Source organism: Nestor notabilis, unplaced genomic scaffold (genome assembly GCF_000696875.1).
Source record: "Nestor notabilis isolate BGI_N333 unplaced genomic scaffold, ASM69687v1 scaffold3948, whole genome shotgun sequence".
In the NCBI taxonomy this organism is placed as follows: domain Eukaryota; kingdom Metazoa; phylum Chordata; class Aves; order Psittaciformes; family Psittacidae; genus Nestor; species Nestor notabilis.
In genome coordinates, this window is record NW_009938552.1 from 7 (window position 1) to 18,791 (window position 18,785).

The 18,785-nt window shown below is 38.7% G+C and overlaps 1 protein-coding gene across 2 annotated transcripts; it reads left to right on the forward strand.

The window, feature by feature from the left end:
- The first annotated feature begins 263 nt into the window (after positions 1-263).
- On the forward strand, positions 264-16,071 carry NDUFS1 (NADH dehydrogenase (ubiquinone) Fe-S protein 1, 75kDa (NADH-coenzyme Q reductase)). Of its 2 annotated transcripts, XM_010019367.1 has the most exons (18): positions 264-327; positions 554-645; positions 2,142-2,249; positions 3,411-3,487; positions 3,579-3,660; positions 3,762-3,892; positions 4,611-4,796; positions 6,651-6,785; positions 7,851-7,965; positions 8,936-9,081; positions 9,691-9,819; positions 11,027-11,156; positions 11,649-11,809; positions 13,368-13,522; positions 14,098-14,273; positions 15,011-15,145; positions 15,336-15,408; positions 15,717-16,071. In XM_010019367.1, the coding sequence occupies exons 1-18, from the start codon at positions 264-266 to the stop codon at positions 15,806-15,808; spliced, it is 2,187 nt and encodes a 728-aa protein (XP_010017669.1). In that variant the 3' UTR covers positions 15,809-16,071. The 2 variants fall into 2 exon arrangements, with proteins under 2 accessions (XP_010017669.1, XP_010017670.1); XM_010019368.1 differs by lacking the exon at positions 2,142-2,249 and having other exon boundaries at positions 15,717-16,061.
- The last annotated feature ends 2,714 nt before the right edge of the window (positions 16,072-18,785 follow it).

The window sequence follows — 18,785 nt, forward strand, 5'->3', positions numbered from 1 at the left end:
TTAGTGCCTTGAGCGGGGCTGTCGGCTCTTTATCATCCTAACGTTCACCGGTTTTAACGTGAGATGATGTACGTATGTGTACGAAGTATAAAAAGAGAACCATATCTTGCAGTTCAAGAAAGTAACTTCTTATTCTCTTATATAGGCGCATACTTGCTTTTTGGCAACTGATCCAGAAGGTTTTGCTCTGTGTGTGTAACACCTGTCAGCAAACGTTTAAACTGATAAAAACGTAATGCTGTTTTCTCTCTTACCAAAGCACCATGCTTCGACTGCTTGCTGTCCACAGGACCTTAGCTGGTGTCACTCAGTCCTCCAAAGTATGTGGTAAGTGCCTCTAGTTTATGTGTGTGTGTATGGTGCTGAAATTAACGTGTAATTGACTTCTTGAATGGCATATATGCATACTTCACTTGCAACTCTGGAACTCTGTGTTGTGCTGTTTCTAGAACTGGAATTCCATCAGTATTGTATAAGATAAGGAGGATGGGGTCTGGTGGTTTGTATCTAGCAGTAACTGAAGATTTTTGTTTTCTTTTTCCATTTCTCTCAGGGCGTACAACTGCAACAGCAGCCAGCAACCAAATAGAGGTGTTTGTGGATGGGCATCCTGTATTGGTGAACCCTGGGACCACAGTACTTCAGGTGTGGGGAGTGACATGTTGAATTGTGCTTGGACTGCCCCATCTCACTTCTTGGCAGCATGTTTTATTCTATGTAGGAAAAAAAGCAAAAACCCAAACAAAAACCCTTTAACATTGTTCCTTTCAGTCGTTCAGTGGTGTTTTCACCGAGTATGATGTCATTCCATGCAGAAATCCTTTGGGGAGTTCAGTGTTTGAAAGAGATGCATCAGACATAATTGCATGAAAGAAGGTGCATGTAGCATGAATCGCAGCTGCAAAAATCTATGCAATGCAGTAACAGACTTTGATAAATTCTGGTTGAGATTCTAGCTTTGAACCCTGTGTGACCTGAGAGTCTTTCAGAACCTGTTAATTTTGTGTCTTTTTAACTTAGTTTCTCAGGTAATTGAACACTTGTCTCCTTTTGGTTATTAGTTCTTATGGTTCAGAATGTTGATTCTTCGCTGCTTTTATTCTTGGTGTGGGAAGAAGTGAAACCTGTATCTCCCAGCCCGTACTCAGCACTGCGGCTTTTCAGGCCAAAATTTCAAATTGATGTTTTTCCGGTCTAACTTCTCTTTAAGAAGCCATTAAGTGGGGACGTATACTGAGTTAGAACATTAATGTACCCAGTGTACAGAATATATCATGCTTTGTGCATGAGTTACTAATTTGTTAAGGCATTAGAATGCCCTCAGCAGGAGTCTAGCGTAAAATTTTCTTAAATGCTGATTCATTTTTTAGCTTTGCTTACATGTGTTTTGTTTGGTTTTTTTTTTTTTTTGGGGGGGGGGGGTTGGTTGTTGGCTTGTTTTAGTGTTTTTTTTTTTAGAAATAATGAGAAAAATTAAATCTTGTTAGGTCTTCTTTTATTGAATTCAGTGGTATTTCTTCTGGCAGGCATAGCTAGTGCTATAGCATAGACCTCTTCAGCTGTGGGGATTTTACACAGGAAAGGATGTCTTCAGCTGCTCTCTGGAAATCTGTTGTCTCTCTCCTCATCTCTCATCTTCAGTCATGTCATGGAAGAATGTTTCTTTGAGTTTGGGGTTCTACTGAAGTTGAAGAGTGACTGTGCTCGAGTACCTTTGTAGAGAGTGTCCGTGTTGCTGAATTATCAGAACTCATTCTTGTTGCCTTCATGTTTTTCAGATTTTCATTTTATGCACTTTTCTTTAAAGAGTGCATGTGTTCTTTAAAAGCTTACTTGTATTGCTAGAGTGCTCTCTATTAGAGAGAATTCTCTCTATTCTTGGAGGAAAGAATGAAAGAGAGGTCAGGCCTCATTTCCTCAATCGGTTACAAATTTTGGAAAAAATATATCTGTAATTGATAACCTGACATGTTTGTGCTTGATCACAATCTTTTATTTCTGGTCTAGTAAAGTGGAAGGTCAAGCACTATATTCCTGAGCACTAACACTGTTATTCTTTGAAAAACTGAATAATGTTTTATGAGGTGGAACTGAAAGGTCTAACTGGAATTTGGCTTTCTTTTGTTTTTTATTTGTTACAGGCCTGTGAAAAGGCTGGAATTCAGATACCTCGGTTTTGTTACCATGATCGTCTCTCTGTTGCTGGAAACTGTAGGATGTGTCTTGTGGAAATTGAGAAAGCTCCAAAGGTATTGTGTATGTTTCACTGGAACTGCAATTTCCTGCTGTGCTTAGGGCCTAGTTAAGTCTTGTAAATAATTGTTTGTACTCTCATTAGCACACAAACTGTTGTCATTCAGCTGCTTGAAGCAGCTTTTTTCCTTCTCCCCACTGGACTGCCGTGATTGCCTGTGGATCAAAGTCAGTTTTTAGATTCTTCTGGATTATCTTGCTCCTGGACATGAGCATTTCATAGCTGTGTGCTTTCAGTCAGATGTATTTTTATGTTTGTAAGTCAGGCTTCAACTGCACATTTTCAGCTGATACTACACAAATCATAAATTTCAGATACTGTATGAATTCAGCTGTACGATTAGTGTCTGCAGGTTTGTGCTAGCTAAGTAGAGATTGCAGTTACTTACTAGTTTATATTTTAATGCAGTATGTACCATTGATGTCTGTTGTAAAATAATAGACTTCTGGATTGAATGCTGTCTTCAGCAACAGTAAGAAATCTATGCAGATAGGTGAGGCATTCTTTTGGAGTTCAGTCTTGGATTACACATTTGTATTCACATGTAAAACTCTTTAGCTCACCTCAACTTGAACTCCGTAGTTCGACCTTTCTGTCTCTAGAAATGTTGGGTTACCGCTACAGATGGAAATCACAATGATCAATGTCATGATGTGACCAAAAAGCAGAAGGGATTTGTTTTCTGAGCAGGAGACTTGTTAAAATTGCAGTAATCTTGTGAAGAATTTTATTCCAAGACTCTCTGTATAGGCTTTGTCCAAATAAATGTCTTGTGAATGATGCATACTCTGAACTTCAGTTCTAGAGGTTTTCCAGATCTCTGCTGAATATCTTTGATTTGATTTATATCTATTACAACTAACTTTCTTCTTTCTGTAACTACTTGAATTGGGACCTGAAAATATAAAATTTTCAACTTTAGAAATAAGTAAGTCCTAACTAAGAGCAGATTATTAATAAATGTGGGTTGTAGTGACTTGAGTGGTTAGATTTTCTTCTTTTCTTCTTTTCCTTGCATATATCTTTTTATTTCTGTAACATGTTAAATTAATAACAGATGCCTGTGTAAGAATTTTTGGGGAGGGAGAGGTTGAGGTTTGTGCGCATGTTGAGAAGAAATTTTTGTGTTCATGCCTTCTTTTTGTGTTGATTGCAGCCAGTTGCTGCTTGTGCCATGCCAGTTATGAAGGGCTGGAACATACTGACAAACTCTGAGAAGTCCAGGAAAGCAAGGTACCTTTCTTTTAGCCTCCTACAGCTGATTAGTGCACTATCTGCTAAATGATGTAAACTTGACACTAACTTCAGTTCCTGAACCCAACAGAGAGGGTGTAATGGAGTTCCTGCTGGCAAATCACCCATTGGACTGTCCTATCTGTGATCAGGGTGGGGAATGTGATCTACAGGTACAACATATAATTAAATTTTGTAGCCTAATACTCTTGTCTTAGGTGCAATTATGCTTTCCAGCAGCCTGGATATATCTGTTCTCTGTTGTCTGTTCTAGGATCAATCGATGATGTTTGGCAGTGATAGGAGTAGATTTAGAGAGGGCAAACGTGCTGTGGAGGACAAGAACATTGGCCCATTAGTCAAAACAATCATGACTCGGTGTATACAGTGCACTCGATGTATCAGGTAATGTCCTTTATTTTTCAGTGGAGAGAGTACTGAGCAGGCTGATTTGTATCTGTTATTTGTGAAAGAAGCACCACGAGGGGCAGTCAATTTATTAAAACTATTTTTCTGACTGTATGTAAGGATTTTCTTTCTGGTAGGGGCTGATACCTGGTGTCCCAGAACTACCAGACAGCTGCATACAAGAAATAGAGAGAGATGGCCAAAACATGAAAGTGAAATCGGAATACTACAGGGCAGACCTGGTCCTGGCGTATTAGTGCCAGAATGGATTTTAAAACATTCAGTGACTTCTTCTGGAAGACTTAGTTGTTCTTGGCAGCCTCTGGTAGCTGTATTTATGGTGTTCTGTAGTACTGAAATTCCGTACTGGCTGACTTGAGCCAGAGGGAAAAGAATACAATTAACCTTCCTATTTCTAGAAAGACCTTGTTAGTTAGGACTAGTCTTGGACTCAGACTGTGAAACGCAATGAGCACTGAACTGATCTGGTTTTTTATTTAACCCCACCAAGTTTGTGTAGTCCCATTGAAATTCTGCAGATGTGTAGTCCTGCATGTAACAGCCCTGACTAATGCATCTAAACAATTGTTTTCTTTTCAGCTGTATGAACTAAGGCTAATGTTTTTATCTTAAGAAAATGAGATAAGGGTTGAAAAATGTGCTATGTTGCTGTTGCATATTCCAGATTGTTTTTCATTCTCTTTGCACCTACCAGGTTTGCTAGTGAGGTTGCAGGGGTAGATGACTTGGGAACAACTGGAAGAGGAAATGATATGCAAGTTGGTACTTATGTTGAAAAAATGTTCATGTCTGAGTTATCAGGGAATATTATTGACATCTGTCCAGTTGGTGCTCTTACTTCCAAGCCATATGCCTTTACTGCACGCCCATGGGAGACAAGGTATGTTAAATCATACTGAAGATGCAGCATTCTCTGTTCCTCTTCTACACTTTTATCTTAGAATGCATCCATCTATGATACGAAGGGTTATCTCTGATTTTTGTTGTAGACTTTTCCATAGACTGAATCTAACACAGAGTCTGTTATTTACTCACGTCTTGTTCAAGAAAAGGAAGGATGTTACAGTTTGTAGACTGTTACTCCATTATTTTTTGCCCTAAAATGTTTTGGACTTGCAGGTTGTGGTGATTGCTCAGTAAAAAGTGTATAAAGGGAAATTCAAATTTATTAACTCAGTAATTGTTGAGGATGTTATTTAAACTATCATGTGAAACTAACCTCCTATATGTGTATCTAAAGCTAAAACTACAGCACTTTTGTTTCCACCATTGTAGGAAAATGGTGCTTACCTTGGTGGGTTTGTGGACTGTGATATAATCGGTCTGCCAGGACCCCCATGTTTATATTGCAGCCATCACCCTCCATACTGGAGAGGCTTTAACCAGTTGTTTGCAGCATATGTTTCACATTCATGGATAACCTGGGCAATAGTGTCCAGTGGTAAAGTGCACCCCTTGATCATGAGTCCATCTATATGTTGAATCTCTTCCTTGATGGGCACAGGTGTCATGGGCCCATTGGGCTACAAATAATTCACTCTTATGTGGAAACAGCTGCTGTCATAGGCACTTGCTCATACTATCCCACGTACCTTGTCACTCATAACTGTCCGGCCTCAGGGCAGATCTCAGGGTGGTATTCTTAAGTATAACCATGACCTGAAACATTCAGGAGACAGCAACAAAAACGTGCTGGTTTTGAACATCCTAAGAATATTGGAAATTCTTGAGACCTATTACAATTTTCCTGGAGGAAAAGTGGAAGAAGGTTTCTCCCCCATAGATGAGCTCTCTGAGGAGAAAAGGTGAAAGTTGTAATTATTAATAGTTTCCAATAGATGGCTCCCAAAGTATGGAGATGATGACAGTGCTGCATACAAATACCAGATTAGTCTCATGAGCAGCAATTTTGTCGTATCATAAGCTAGGGAAGATACACAGCAAGTAAGGTGTGACATAATGCAAGTCTGAGAACACTCACAACAACTCTGAAAACAAATAAACCAACATGGTGAGTAGCAACTATTAAGTATAATGAATGTTTTTAACAAACTTGTTTTAACATAGTCTGGTCAAATCTGTTGTTACCTCAACTCTTGTGCTCCGTGATGGGTATCAGAAAGGACTGTTGCGGTTTAAGCCAGCAGGCAGCTAAAGAGCACACAGCTGCTTGCTCACTCCCCCTGTCTCACTAGTGGGACGGGGGAGAGAACTGAGGGGAAAAAGGTAAAACTTGTGGGTTGAGATAAAGAGAATTAATAGGACAGAAAAGGAGGGGAAAACGATAATGTTAAAATAATTAGAATACACAAACCAAGTGATGCATGGTGCAGTTGCTCACCATGCGCTGACTGATGCCCAGCAAGTTCCTGAGCAGTGGCCCCCAGCCAGCTTCCCCCCTGTATATTCTGCATGGTGTCGTATGTTACAGAATATCCCTTTGGCTAATTGGGATCAGCTGTCCTGGCTGTGTCTCTTCCAGGTCCTTGTGCCCCCCAGCCTACTCACTGGTGGGTGGTGTGAGAAGCTGGAAATTCTTTGACTTAGTGTAAACACTACTTAGCAACAACTGAAACGTCAATGTGTTATCAACATTATTCTCATCCTAAATTCAAAACACAGCAGTGTAGCAGCTGCTAGGTAGAAAACTAATTTTATCCCAGCCAAAACCAGGACACTGTTGCTGCTTGTATTTAGAAAACTGCAAATGGTTTTTATTTGTTCTTCTGAACAGGAAGGTAGAGTCAATTGATGTTCTCGATGCAATTGGAAGCAACATCATAGTGAGCACAAGAACTGGAGAAGTAATGAGGATCTTGCCAAGGCTGCATGAAGATATCAATGAGGAATGGATATCTGACAAAACAAGGTGTGTGGGACTTGTGGGTTGAGATAAAGAGAATTAATAGGACAGAAAAGGAGGGGAAAACGATAATGTTAAAATAATTAGAATACACAAACCAAGTGATGCATGGTGCAGTTGCTCACCATGCGCTGACTGATGCCCAGCAAGTTCCTGAGCAGTGGCCCCCAGCCAGCTTCCCCCCTGTATATTCTGCATGGTGTCGTATGTTACAGAATATCCCTTTGGCTAATTGGGATCAGCTGTCCTGGCTGTGTCTCTTCCAGGTCCTTGTGCCCCCCAGCCTACTCACTGGTGGGTGGTGTGAGAAGCTGGAAATTCTTTGACTTAGTGTAAACACTACTTAGCAACAACTGAAACGTCAATGTGTTATCAACATTATTCTCATCCTAAATTCAAAACACAGCAGTGTAGCAGCTGCTAGGTAGAAAACTAATTTTATCCCAGCCAAAACCAGGACACTGTTGCTGCTTGTATTTAGAAAACTGCAAATGGTTTTTATTTGTTCTTCTGAACAGGAAGGTAGAGTCAATTGATGTTCTCGATGCAATTGGAAGCAACATCATAGTGAGCACAAGAACTGGAGAAGTAATGAGGATCTTGCCAAGGCTGCATGAAGATATCAATGAGGAATGGATATCTGACAAAACAAGGTGTGTGGGAGGTGTCTGTACCCACGTGCAGTCTGTACCCACATTTATGCACGCGTTAAAGGCACACTTTGCAGAACCAGAAATGTGATAATATCACTGACTTCTGGATTTCAATGTTAGTATTGTAAAGCTCTAGTGAAGAATAACGGGTAAAGCATGCTTTTAATGCTATAACTGAAGTTACCAAGTTTTCTAATGTTTTTATTTTTGAAGCATTTTGGGTTTTTACAGTAATTTTTTAATTTGTGTCACATATTTTTTACTTAGTTTTGAGAAGGAAAAGTTAAACTTTCAGGGGAAATATTTCCTGTGTTTCTCTTTCCTCATCATTACAAGCTGTTAAAAAAACTCAGTCATAGGAAATCCTTAGTATGACAATTACCTTTGCTCTTTAATAATGTTAATGGTGTTCACTTAGGTTTGCTTATGATGGTCTGAAGCGTCAGAGACTTACTCAGCCAATGATCAAAAATGAGAAAGGACTCTTTGTTTATGCCTCATGGGAGGATGTATTAACTCGTGTTGCTGGTGTGGTAAGAACAATTTTCAATATATGTAGTGTAAAATTAATTTCTAAAGCTGAGCATATTACAATGATTAACATGAAAAGTTATCTAGAAAAGGGAGCATTTGACTTCTAATCCATTGTATTTCCACTTCATTTTTTCTTTTGAATATTATTTCCTGTTTAATGGATTGGACCCTCTGAAAAACTTTGTGTTATCATGATTTTATTTGGGGCATTGGGAGAGAAAATACTTTTATTTAAATAAGAAACTAAACTGTTCCCTCAGAATGCTAGGAAGAAGCAACTTAGTCCCGAATTACTCTGATCTATCTGAAGACTTCTTTAAATTTATTTGAACTGTGCTATCACCACTTTTGCTATCAAAGCCATTAATTCTATATTACTTATATCTGAATTGTGCTTGCCTCAGTGCTTTCTCCGTGTGGTGATTGATACTGCTTTCAAATGAAGTGCTGCATGACTGCTCTGGATTTTGATTAAAAATTTTATGTGGGACAAAGTAGAATTGAATAACTGTAATTGAACTTTCCTCAAGGATGTTTTTGCCCATGGTACAGTAGCAGGGCTTGTTATAAAAGCTATTGCTTCTTAGATAATACCTTTGAGTTGAGTTTACTACCCGAGCTTGTGTTATGGAAGTTTGTATTCTGTCTGCAGTTTATATTCATTAAAATAAAAGCACTCAGGGATCTTCCTTACCTCACCATACCAAATGAGAATTGGCCACATCTGAGTAATAACTCAAGTGGGAGAGACCTGCACAGAATACAGAGAGCTGTTCATTGCTTATCATGAACTCTGAAGGAGCTGGAGTTGCCATCCTGGAGAAGTCAGTCACTGCTGATCAGTTTGTATCGCTCCAGGCCAGCGGCTGCACTGCTGGATTTGGCACATCCTAGTGTAACAAACATTGGGCCAAATGGGAATTTATTTCAATGGTTTCTTTTGCTTACATTTGTATTTTCTCTCTCCAGCTTCAGGCTGTAAAAGGTAACGAAGTAGCAGCAATTGTAGGAGGACTGGTGGATGCAGAAGCACTAATAGCTCTGAAAGACTTACTGAATAGAGTAAATTGTGATACGCTCTGTACTGAAGAGGTCTTCCCTACTGCCGGAGCTGGGTAAGAGTCCAGGCAAAGTTTGGCTGTAATTAGTGTGTCAATAAACTTTCCAGTCTGCAACTGATCTCATGGTAAGAAAGATTCGGAAATGACTAAGAATAGTAACTGCTGATGCATTAGCAGGTTTTGTTTTAATTTACAGTATTCATTTATAGACAGTATTTATGGATTGTTAGTTGATACAGTCTCTATTACTGCAAAGGTTGCACACTACTGTGTGGTGAGGCTGCTGCAGTTTAACAGTAGGCTACTGAAAGCCAGTTATGCTCTTTTGTAAGTTGGATAATTTATTTCTATTTGTGTTGTGAAAAATGTACTACAGTTATGATCTTGAAAACTGTGTAATAGCAGATAAAGTTTGTGAAGGCTCTCAGTATGTGGGAAATACGCACATTGAAATTCCTTTAATGTTTTGCCATCTTGATACTCATGAAAGAGAGCAGCTCTTACGTTTTATTTGGGTTAGTAATTTGGATTGAGAAATCTCTTCTTTCCCTTTAACTTCCAAAATGAAGAAATATTTTGTGCATCTAGAATTTTTACTGCATATTCATTCCTTCACTTTATTGAATTCTCATCCTTTTTCTTTCTTACATCTTCTTGTTATAGCACAGATTTACGCTCCAACTACCTGCTTAATACCAAGATTGCTGGAGTGGAGGAGGCAGATGTCCTGCTTCTGGTTGGCACCAATCCACGCTTTGAGGCACCACTTTTTAATGCTAGAATTCGAAAGAGGTTTGTATTCCTTGGTGGTGTGTAAGCATGCAAATCCATCTGGATTTGCTCAGGTGGAGCCGCAGGCAGTAAATTGAGAGCATTCATCCAGATGGACTCACTGGATTTAGTTCACCTTTTAGTAAATGGAATGGTGATGTATGTGTAGAAAAAGAGGGTCCCTTCTCCCTGTAGTTTATAGCTATGATTTGTAAACTCTTACTTTGACATGTCACCTAAGTCCATATACTCAGACATTTATTCCTTTGTTACATTATGCAGACACTTCAGATTTTCTTAGAGAAATTTGTTAAAGCATATTCCTTAAAGAATAATTTTTCAGCATCAGTTTGTTGGTTTTTGTATTGTTGTAACAAATCAGACTTGCTGATTTTAGAAGCAATTATTCAAGTTTAATGCTGTCTTTGACAAGTAATGTGGCTTTCCCAGACTTCTGAACATAGCTAATTCAACTTTAACAAGATATGTCAGCAGGAGACAATGAGGTTTATAAAAGCCCTGTCCTTCCTAATGCTGGGATCTTCCAAAATACCTAATTTTAAACAATAGTGACCTTAAAATTTTGAGAAGAAAAAATGCAATTGAATTTATGAACAATTCATACACTTTTTTGTAAGTCTGTGCTATGAGGAGCTGCAAAAAAGGAGAAATTTCTGACCAGCTGAATTTCTCTGTTCATCTAAGAAATAAGTGGATTCCTAAAACTGCGAGCACTGTCAGATTCGGAATCCTTTCCTCATACAGATGGCTTTAACCTCAGTTCTGAATTAACTAAGAGTTAAGTCAAGCTAAATACACTTAATAGTAGCTGTAGATGTGGGGTTTAGTTCGTTTTTGCCTAACACTGGACAAGATGGTTTAAGATTGTAGCACCTCATTTTGTACAACCTTCCACTGAATTGGCAAAAGTTTGAGGATAGGAGGGAATTGAGTTATGAACTTCTCATGTAAATTGTATTGCTGCACTGGGTCCAGAATGTACATAGAGAAATAGGCCTTCTAAAAAAAACCTTAAGTTTTTTTAAAAGTCAGAATAATGCTAAACTGCATGTTACCAAACCAATGAATGCCGTTTAAATTCCGTAGAAAGAATTTGCATCCTATTTCAGGTTATTGCTACAATCATAATTAGTGGGTTTGGTTTAGTAAAACTCTGTGTTTCTTTGATTTTTATGAAATGTTTATAAAATGTTTGCTGTGTTTCCAGCTGGCTTCACAATGACTTGCAGGTGGCCCTTGTTGGCTCTCCTGTGAATCTGACCTACACATATGATCATCTAGGAGAGTCCCCACAGATACTCCAGGACATTGCTTCTGGAAAACATGCATTCTACAAGGTACACACAACTTAAAAAAGAGCGTGTCTGATAAATTTCAGATTTATTGAATAACAACTTGGATTCCCCACAGAGATAAATTTGAAGAGAAGTACCATGTTGTATATGGGGCTATTTGCTTTTAATCAGATGCAGAGATGAGGTAGTGATTAGTGTGTACCAAGTATGTGTGAACTATTTATTACGTTCAGGTGTGTAAAACTTTGCAGTGCAGGAAACTCCTGGAATATTTCTTGATATAAAACAGGCTGTTTCAGCTGCTGCTGTTCCTACTTAAATGTCTGGTTATCAAGAGTATAGCCCTGTATTGACATGGTAGAGTACTGCTTACAGCAGTTTCTCTTGGCTTTATCTCTAAATGAAATAATGACCATTTCAGAACCATAGCTTTGCATGAAAGACACGTAGCAATTATGAGATTTATTACTTTATCTGCACTGAGAATTGTCTTCAGAGCCATGGAATGAATTTCTTGATTCTTTGCTTGCACAGGTCCTTAGCGAGGCCAAAAAGCCAATGGTGGTGGTAGGCAGCGCAGCACTGCAGCGTGGTGACGGAGCAGCTATCCATGCTGCAGTTTCCACCATTGCACAGAATGCCAGGACTAAGAGCGGTGTTGATCCTGATTGGAAAGTCATGAACATCCTCCACAGGTTTGCTTTAAAGCCTTTTGGGCTTTTGTTTACGCTGGGCCTTAAGAAGTTACCACAATCTCTGTGTGCAGATTTCTTGGTTTACACGCAAAGAGCTTATCAGGTTAGAACCCGTAGGGAATATAAAGCCCAGAAGTACAAACTTGCAGCAACTTAATAAAAATGTGTTCCTTGAGCTGGCAAAGTTTTCAGGCTTTCAATGAGTTTTTATTAATCTGTTACATTTAAATGTAGAATTTAAATTCAGAGGTATAGAATACAAGAAAGCTTAGTAACATAGCACAGTGCTCAGTAGAATGCACCAGGGTCACTTGCTAAATGATTGCTTTTTATCTCGACGAAGAAAAAATGGCAAGAGTATTTAAATAATATGGTTTCTTACAATATTACTTTTACTGTGCAGTTTCTTAACTGAATAATTACTTAAAAAGCTTCAAAGCTTTAATTTTAGGGCTTGTGATACTAGTTTCTCAGTTTATTGGGATATTACTCCTTTTAATAGGCAAGCTTCTCTTGGGACAGTCCTTCCCCACTCTTTCTAAAACTCTTGTCTGTCAAGTTGACAATCTGTAAGGAAAACTTACTTCAGCAGTTGTAGTGGTGCTCTGATTCAGAGACTCAACCAAGTCCTTCCGCCAAAATCAGCTTCATTGACATGAAACTAGTATAGCAAGAGCAGGGCTTGGTCCTCTGAAGGGAACTTGAATATAAAATCCTGCTGTTGAAACCGAAACTTTTACTATCAAAACACTCATGAGTTAAAGCCCGTGATTCCATTTTTACATGGGGTTTGGCAGTCTTTCATATTACCAACTTCCATGCTTTTGGTGTACCATCCTCTCTGCCTTAAATGTAAAAAGCAACTTTAACTTCCTGGAACCTATATGTCTGACTAGTCAGACAAACATGAGTAGCATTGAAAGATACGTACTCTACAGAGAGAATCTCTTTTCTTTTAAATACAACTGGAAGTCTGGCACCTGATTATTTAGGATTATGCAAAACTTTCTTAGGAAAAGAAAGAGATTGCCAGAAAAATAAGAATTATTATTTCATTTTTTTAAAAGTATTTTTATGTTTGAATAAATTAATAGTGATAAAATAGTGGTCTTAAGTCTTAGATGCTTCAGAGTAGCTGATGGTCTGGTAGCTGGTCTTTCATTTTCTATGCGAGTGCCCTAAATTAAAGACCTGTTGAGTTCAACTGATGACTGAAATGTGAACCTTGATGTTCTAGATGACAAGTGAGCTGCCTGCCACTAGGCCCTGACCTGGAATGTCTGCCTTTATTTTGCTATCCTATCTTAAATAGGTGAGATTCACTGTGAAAACTTCAAATGGCATTACTGTGTCAAAATGCAAAACCAACCTGGTATTCTGTTAAATTCTCTGTCAGGAATTGTCAGCTGCCTTTCTGCTTCTTTTTGTCCTGTTCATGTTAGAGATCTCTTATATCCCTTTCAAATATTTAGTTAAAAAAAGAAGTTAAGTTCTGTTCTGATGGGAGAGAGAGAATTCTGAAATAACTTCAAGTCATATAATGTGTTTGTTCCAACAGGGTTGCAAGCCAGGTAGCTGCTCTGGATCTGGGTTTCAAACCAGGAGTGGAAGCAATTAGGAAGAATCCTCCCAAAGTATTGTATCTCTTGGGAGCAGATTCGGGTTGTATAACACGTCAGGATTTGCCAAAGGATTGTTTTATCATCTATCAAGGTAATTAGTAGATGTAAATTAAAAAATGTTGCTGTCTTATACTTGGAGAGAGAGCTGAAATAGTGGCATAGTCTTATAAACACATCTGACCCTTTGATAAATTCTAGCCTTTATTTTCTGCCAAGAAGTGGAACTTGCAACACTTAACTTGAGATACTGATTATGTATTTCTTTGGTAAAAATGAGAAACTGTTGATGAGTAGTAAGGGACTATAAACCAGTTAGGTCTTTGGGAGCATGGCTTCAAACCTAGCATCAAAACAGCACTGGTTCCCAGCTGTTCTGTCATACCAAACCATGGTCTTTTCTTAATTCATTAAGTATCCATGTGCCAGGAATCCCCAAACCTGAGTGGCTGTAGAGATGGAAGTAGCACTTACTACTGCTTCTAGTCCATTCGTTCTCCCCAGAGCAGTCAGCCTAATAGCCTTTATATTACTGGTTAAGCAACCTCAGAAACTCCTTTTTGCCAGGAACACAGAAATTCTGTATTGTGTAACTAAAGCATTTCTTTTTATTCTGACTTACTTATGTCTTCCATGGCTGTGTGCTGTTTCCTCTTTCCATGTATTTAGGACATCACGGGGATGTGGGAGCTCCCATGGCTGATGTTATTCTCCCAGGAGCAGCATATACAGAGAAGGCAGCCACATATGTGAATACTGAGGGTAGGGCCCAGCAGACAAGAGTTGCAGTTACACCTCCCGGGATGGCAAGGGAAGACTGGAAAATTATTAGAGCTGTCTCTGAGGTACTGTTGCTGTTACAAATTGCTTCTAATAAAAGTATACTGAGAGGTTAAATTCCTTTTATATAGTGTTTCCAAAAAAGAGGTACATTCTCAGGGAAATACATGACTGTAGTCTTATGAAGTAAAGTTTTGTATTGAGTCTTTTGTTAATTCTGTGAGTTAAGTTATACTGTTTCCCTTTTGAGGATAGCACTAATATTGTAGCTGCTGTATGCTGTTGGAATGCATCATGGGTGAAGTTTTGTCTGCAAATTCTGCAGGTCTTCATGAAGTGTTTTAGAGGAATCTGGGGGATGGATGCAATTTCTTGCTTTTTAAAATGAAAACAACATGAACTGTGAGGACAAGATCTGATATTAGATAAGGTCAAATATGTGCGTAATAATGACTGGGAACAAGATGCACTGATAATTGCATCAACTTTTATCTTTTGGTGGTAAGCTAGGGAAAGTACAAGTGACATGTATGGAAGGAGAAAAGTACTACTTTTTTTTTTTTTCCCTTTATATAGCAAACAGAACAGCCTAGTTTCTAACATGGGGAAGTTTTAACTGTGGGCATCACAATTCCAACAGAATACTGTGACTTTGCTTCAGTTTGTACATTGTAATTGCCGGTGTTTTCAGGACTGTAGATTTTTCCTGATTTTATTTTAGGTATGTTAATGGCTTGGTAATCTAAACCACTGTGAATTAAATCCCTAGACTTGATGGCATTTCTTTCTGTGAATCTCTTAGTTGGCTGGTTTGACCTTGCCTTATGAGAATCTTGATCAAATACGGAAGCGTTTAGAAGAAGTATCTCCTAATCTGGTTCGATATGATGATGTGGAGGAAGCTAACTACTTCAACCAGGCAAATGAATTGTCAAAGGTAATTGAAACTGAAGCATCTGGGTGTGATTTAGTGCTGTTACATAGCTTGATGCTTTTTGAAGAAATGGGCCTTCTTCATATGTAATAAGTACTATACGCATTCCTTGACCTGTGCTGAATGCAGAATTCACTAAGCAAATGTGAATTCCTATCATAAAGCTGACTTTTTTCTTCTTTTCCTGCCACAGTTAGTGAAGCAACAGCTTCTTGCTGATCCTCTCGTTCCACCTCAGCTCACAATAAAAGACTTTTATATGACAGGTATGTATAGTATGGCCTTTCCATTCTGAAATCAGCTATACATTTTACTTAGCTTTACAGTAAGGTTCTTAGGAGGCATTTAAAGCTTTCCTCTAAGATATGGAGGATTTGGGTCTTCTGAAGAAACAAAATTTTTCTAGTAAAAGGATCTGGAATGGGCATAAAATACAGGCTGTCGGACTGTATTTTCAACTAAGTGCTTTTCCTTTATCCTCTTTGTATGCAGTCTTCTAAATCTCTTTTATATTGTGTCATTTTGAAAATGAACAGTTATAACACACTGACATGTGTTTGGATTTCTTTTTTAGATTCAATCAGTAGAGCATCCCAGACAATGGCCAAATGTGTGAAAGCTGTTGTTGAAGGTGCTCATGCAGTAGAAGAGCCAGCCAGCTGCTAGAGACTAATCAGACTGCTACCACCTCCATCCAAGTATTTGTTGCAGTTAACTGCTGTGACTGATATTTTTATTTTTCAAAAATCTATCTGCTTGGTCATTTTATTTCTCTTCATTCACATTTTCATCAGTTAAAATAGTCCCATAATATTATAGGACTGTTGTGTCAGAGAGAACACGCAGCACTCAACATACTGTACCCCGAGGCAGAGTACATGATGATTGTGTACAAATAAATTATAATACCAAACAGCCATTACCTATGTAATTCATATAGCTCACACTTCTTGCATGAAAAGAACTCAGTAAGCAACTCTGACTCAGGGAGTCTTGTTTGCTAGGAACAAGTCTACATGGCAAAAATCTAGATTTTAACCTTCCAGAGTATCCAATGTCTTACCTGTAAGCATTGGTCAGGGTGTGAACATGCTATTTTTGTAATGTGCTTTCAGAGTAAGCTGTGCCTCTTCTGTGTCAAACACACCTGGTTTACGTCAGTATTCAGACCTACCACTGCTGAAGATACTTGTTTCTCCATTTTGTTTCAGTTGAGAAATTACTCATGGAGGAAATAAAAATTATTTTGATGTCATGAAAAAAGAAAAGCAATTTTCACACAGCTTCCTCATACTGAACTGCTTTAAAAATTCAGCAAAAAGATAAAGCCTTTAGCTACATCAGTTCAAATATAGACTAGATCTCAGAATAGTTTCTCTGTGCACTGATCTTAAAGCAAAGTGAGGGAAGGGATTGTGTGTGGTGGTTTTTTGGTCGTTTGAGGGTTTTGTTTTGTTTGGTTTTTTTTCCTTAACCTTTAGAATGACTTCAGAACAGTGACTCCTCTATTATGTTAGTTAATTTAAGGCTGGAAGAAGGATAGCTTCCTCTTCAACAGGCTACCAGGGTAGTAAGGTTTAGGGCAATCCTTCCAGGAATCATGCAAATGGGAACAGTATCGTAAAGCCATCGCTTCCAACTTTATTTAAAAAAAAAGTTGCATGAGGAGAAGCTACATTTTCCAGTGTAGAACAATACTGAGTGCGTGAGAGTGCTGCTGCAGAAGCCTGAGCTTTATAAAATTCAGTTTTTCTTCTGTGCTTCAGATTTTTCAGTAACAAATAAGTAACTTTAAAAAAAATTGTCTTCCTTTTGCCCAGGAAGAAAACTCCTGGTATAGGCTGGTGTCCTTACACTAGCTGACTAAGTCTTAAATGTTGGACACCGACTCAGCCTCCCATCTTCCAGTTACCAGCAGGGTCAGTTCTCTTGGTGGTACAAAGACAACTCTTCACTTTATTCAAAAATACTACTATGCATGTTACTAAGAGATTTAGAAATACTGTAATCTATTTTTAGTGGCAGTTCACAGGACCCCCTAGTGTGTATGTCCACATGTGACCAAATACTGCAAAAAACCGCATGTTGTCCCTATGGAACACTACTTCTGTAGAAGGAAGAGGGGTTTATGGCAGGGACATAGCAAAAGAATGTGTGTGAGAATAGATGCCAAAAGCAAAGCAGTTGGCTCTTCTAACAGATGGTAGGTTTAAGAGGAAAGGGTGCAGCTGAATCCTATATTCAGTAAAACATTTGGTTCCCAGGTTACTTATGATGAAAACCTTGGGCTTCTTCCTGAAAATCCATGCTGTACAAACAGAGGAATAATTTCAGCTGTGCAACAAGTCAGTTATCACTTCCATATTTCAAAATTTATGAAGGTTCAAAACTGTTAGAGAATCTTGGGGTTTTTTTTCTCCTTATATCTTACAGTGTTCCTTAACTCCAGGAGCTCTGGCACGTATGACTTTTTTGGGTTTTTGGGTTTTTTTTTTGAAAGCTCTGCACGCTTCAGTTAGTGTGTATAGGAGATCCTTATTTCTATTCAGAAAGTTTCCAGCCCTTATCTTTAAAGACAAGAAGGATAAGTAGTACACGTGGTGCTGTCTGTCCTGCTTCTACCCGTTTACCTACGTAGTTACTGAGTATAGACCTTTTCAGCTGAACTGGGTAATAATAAAGCTGTCTACAAATTTGACTGCTGGAAACTAGATAGTAATGAGAAATCTAAATTAGTATCCTTATCACCCGAGTTTACTGTGTAGACCTTTCCTTATCTCTTCTATTTGCTCTGGTGGCTGGACAGTCAGTGTACATGTGGACTTTTGTCCAGCTACCAATAAAGGGATAGTAGGGGTCTGCAAAGGAGGAGAGCAGACATAGGCTAGGCAAGATATTGAAGCAAAAGTCACAGAAACAGGGTTATTCATGCAACTTAGTTCTGTTTATTAAAAAGTTTACAGTTAGAGGTACTAGTTGCTGGTTCTGAAGCTGCAACCTCAGATTAAGGCAGAGTATTATGAGAAGGTGGCAATAAAGAGCTGGGATGGTGCGAGATGAATATGCTCAAGGCATTCTTGACTGTTAAAGTAAGGGCTTATTAGCATTGCCTGAAGGGTCAGTTCTGCTGATGCATCTGACCTCCCAATGCAGTGTTGGTGCGTGCATTTATCCAGACTGTTGGGGGTGGGCAGGAGGCTTATCTCACTTTATTTTAAAGCTAAAACCCTGAAGGAGATCCAATTCACCAAATGCAGCCCTAGTACCACCTGGTGGCCAACTGGCAGAATGTCTCTCTGGCTGTATCGCCCGTTATGGTTCAGTAACCTTCATCTCTCTGCTTCCTGTACACTTACGCTTGCACAGACAGCACGACAAAGAACTCATATATGTCCAGGAGAGATGGATAGGTTTAGTCATTAAGTATCCTCTCAACAAAGCACTGTGTAAACATTGCTCTTACATACAAGCAATTAACCCCAAACATAGTTTAGATTAATGTTGCCTTTATGTAGCCTTGTCTTCTGCAGAAGGCTGTGGGGAGGGGAGAAGGAAAAGGGTATGTTAATTCATGGTAAAACCATGCTATGCATTTAAATTTTCAAGCAAGTTTAGGGCAGGTTAACACCAGCAGTCAGATTAA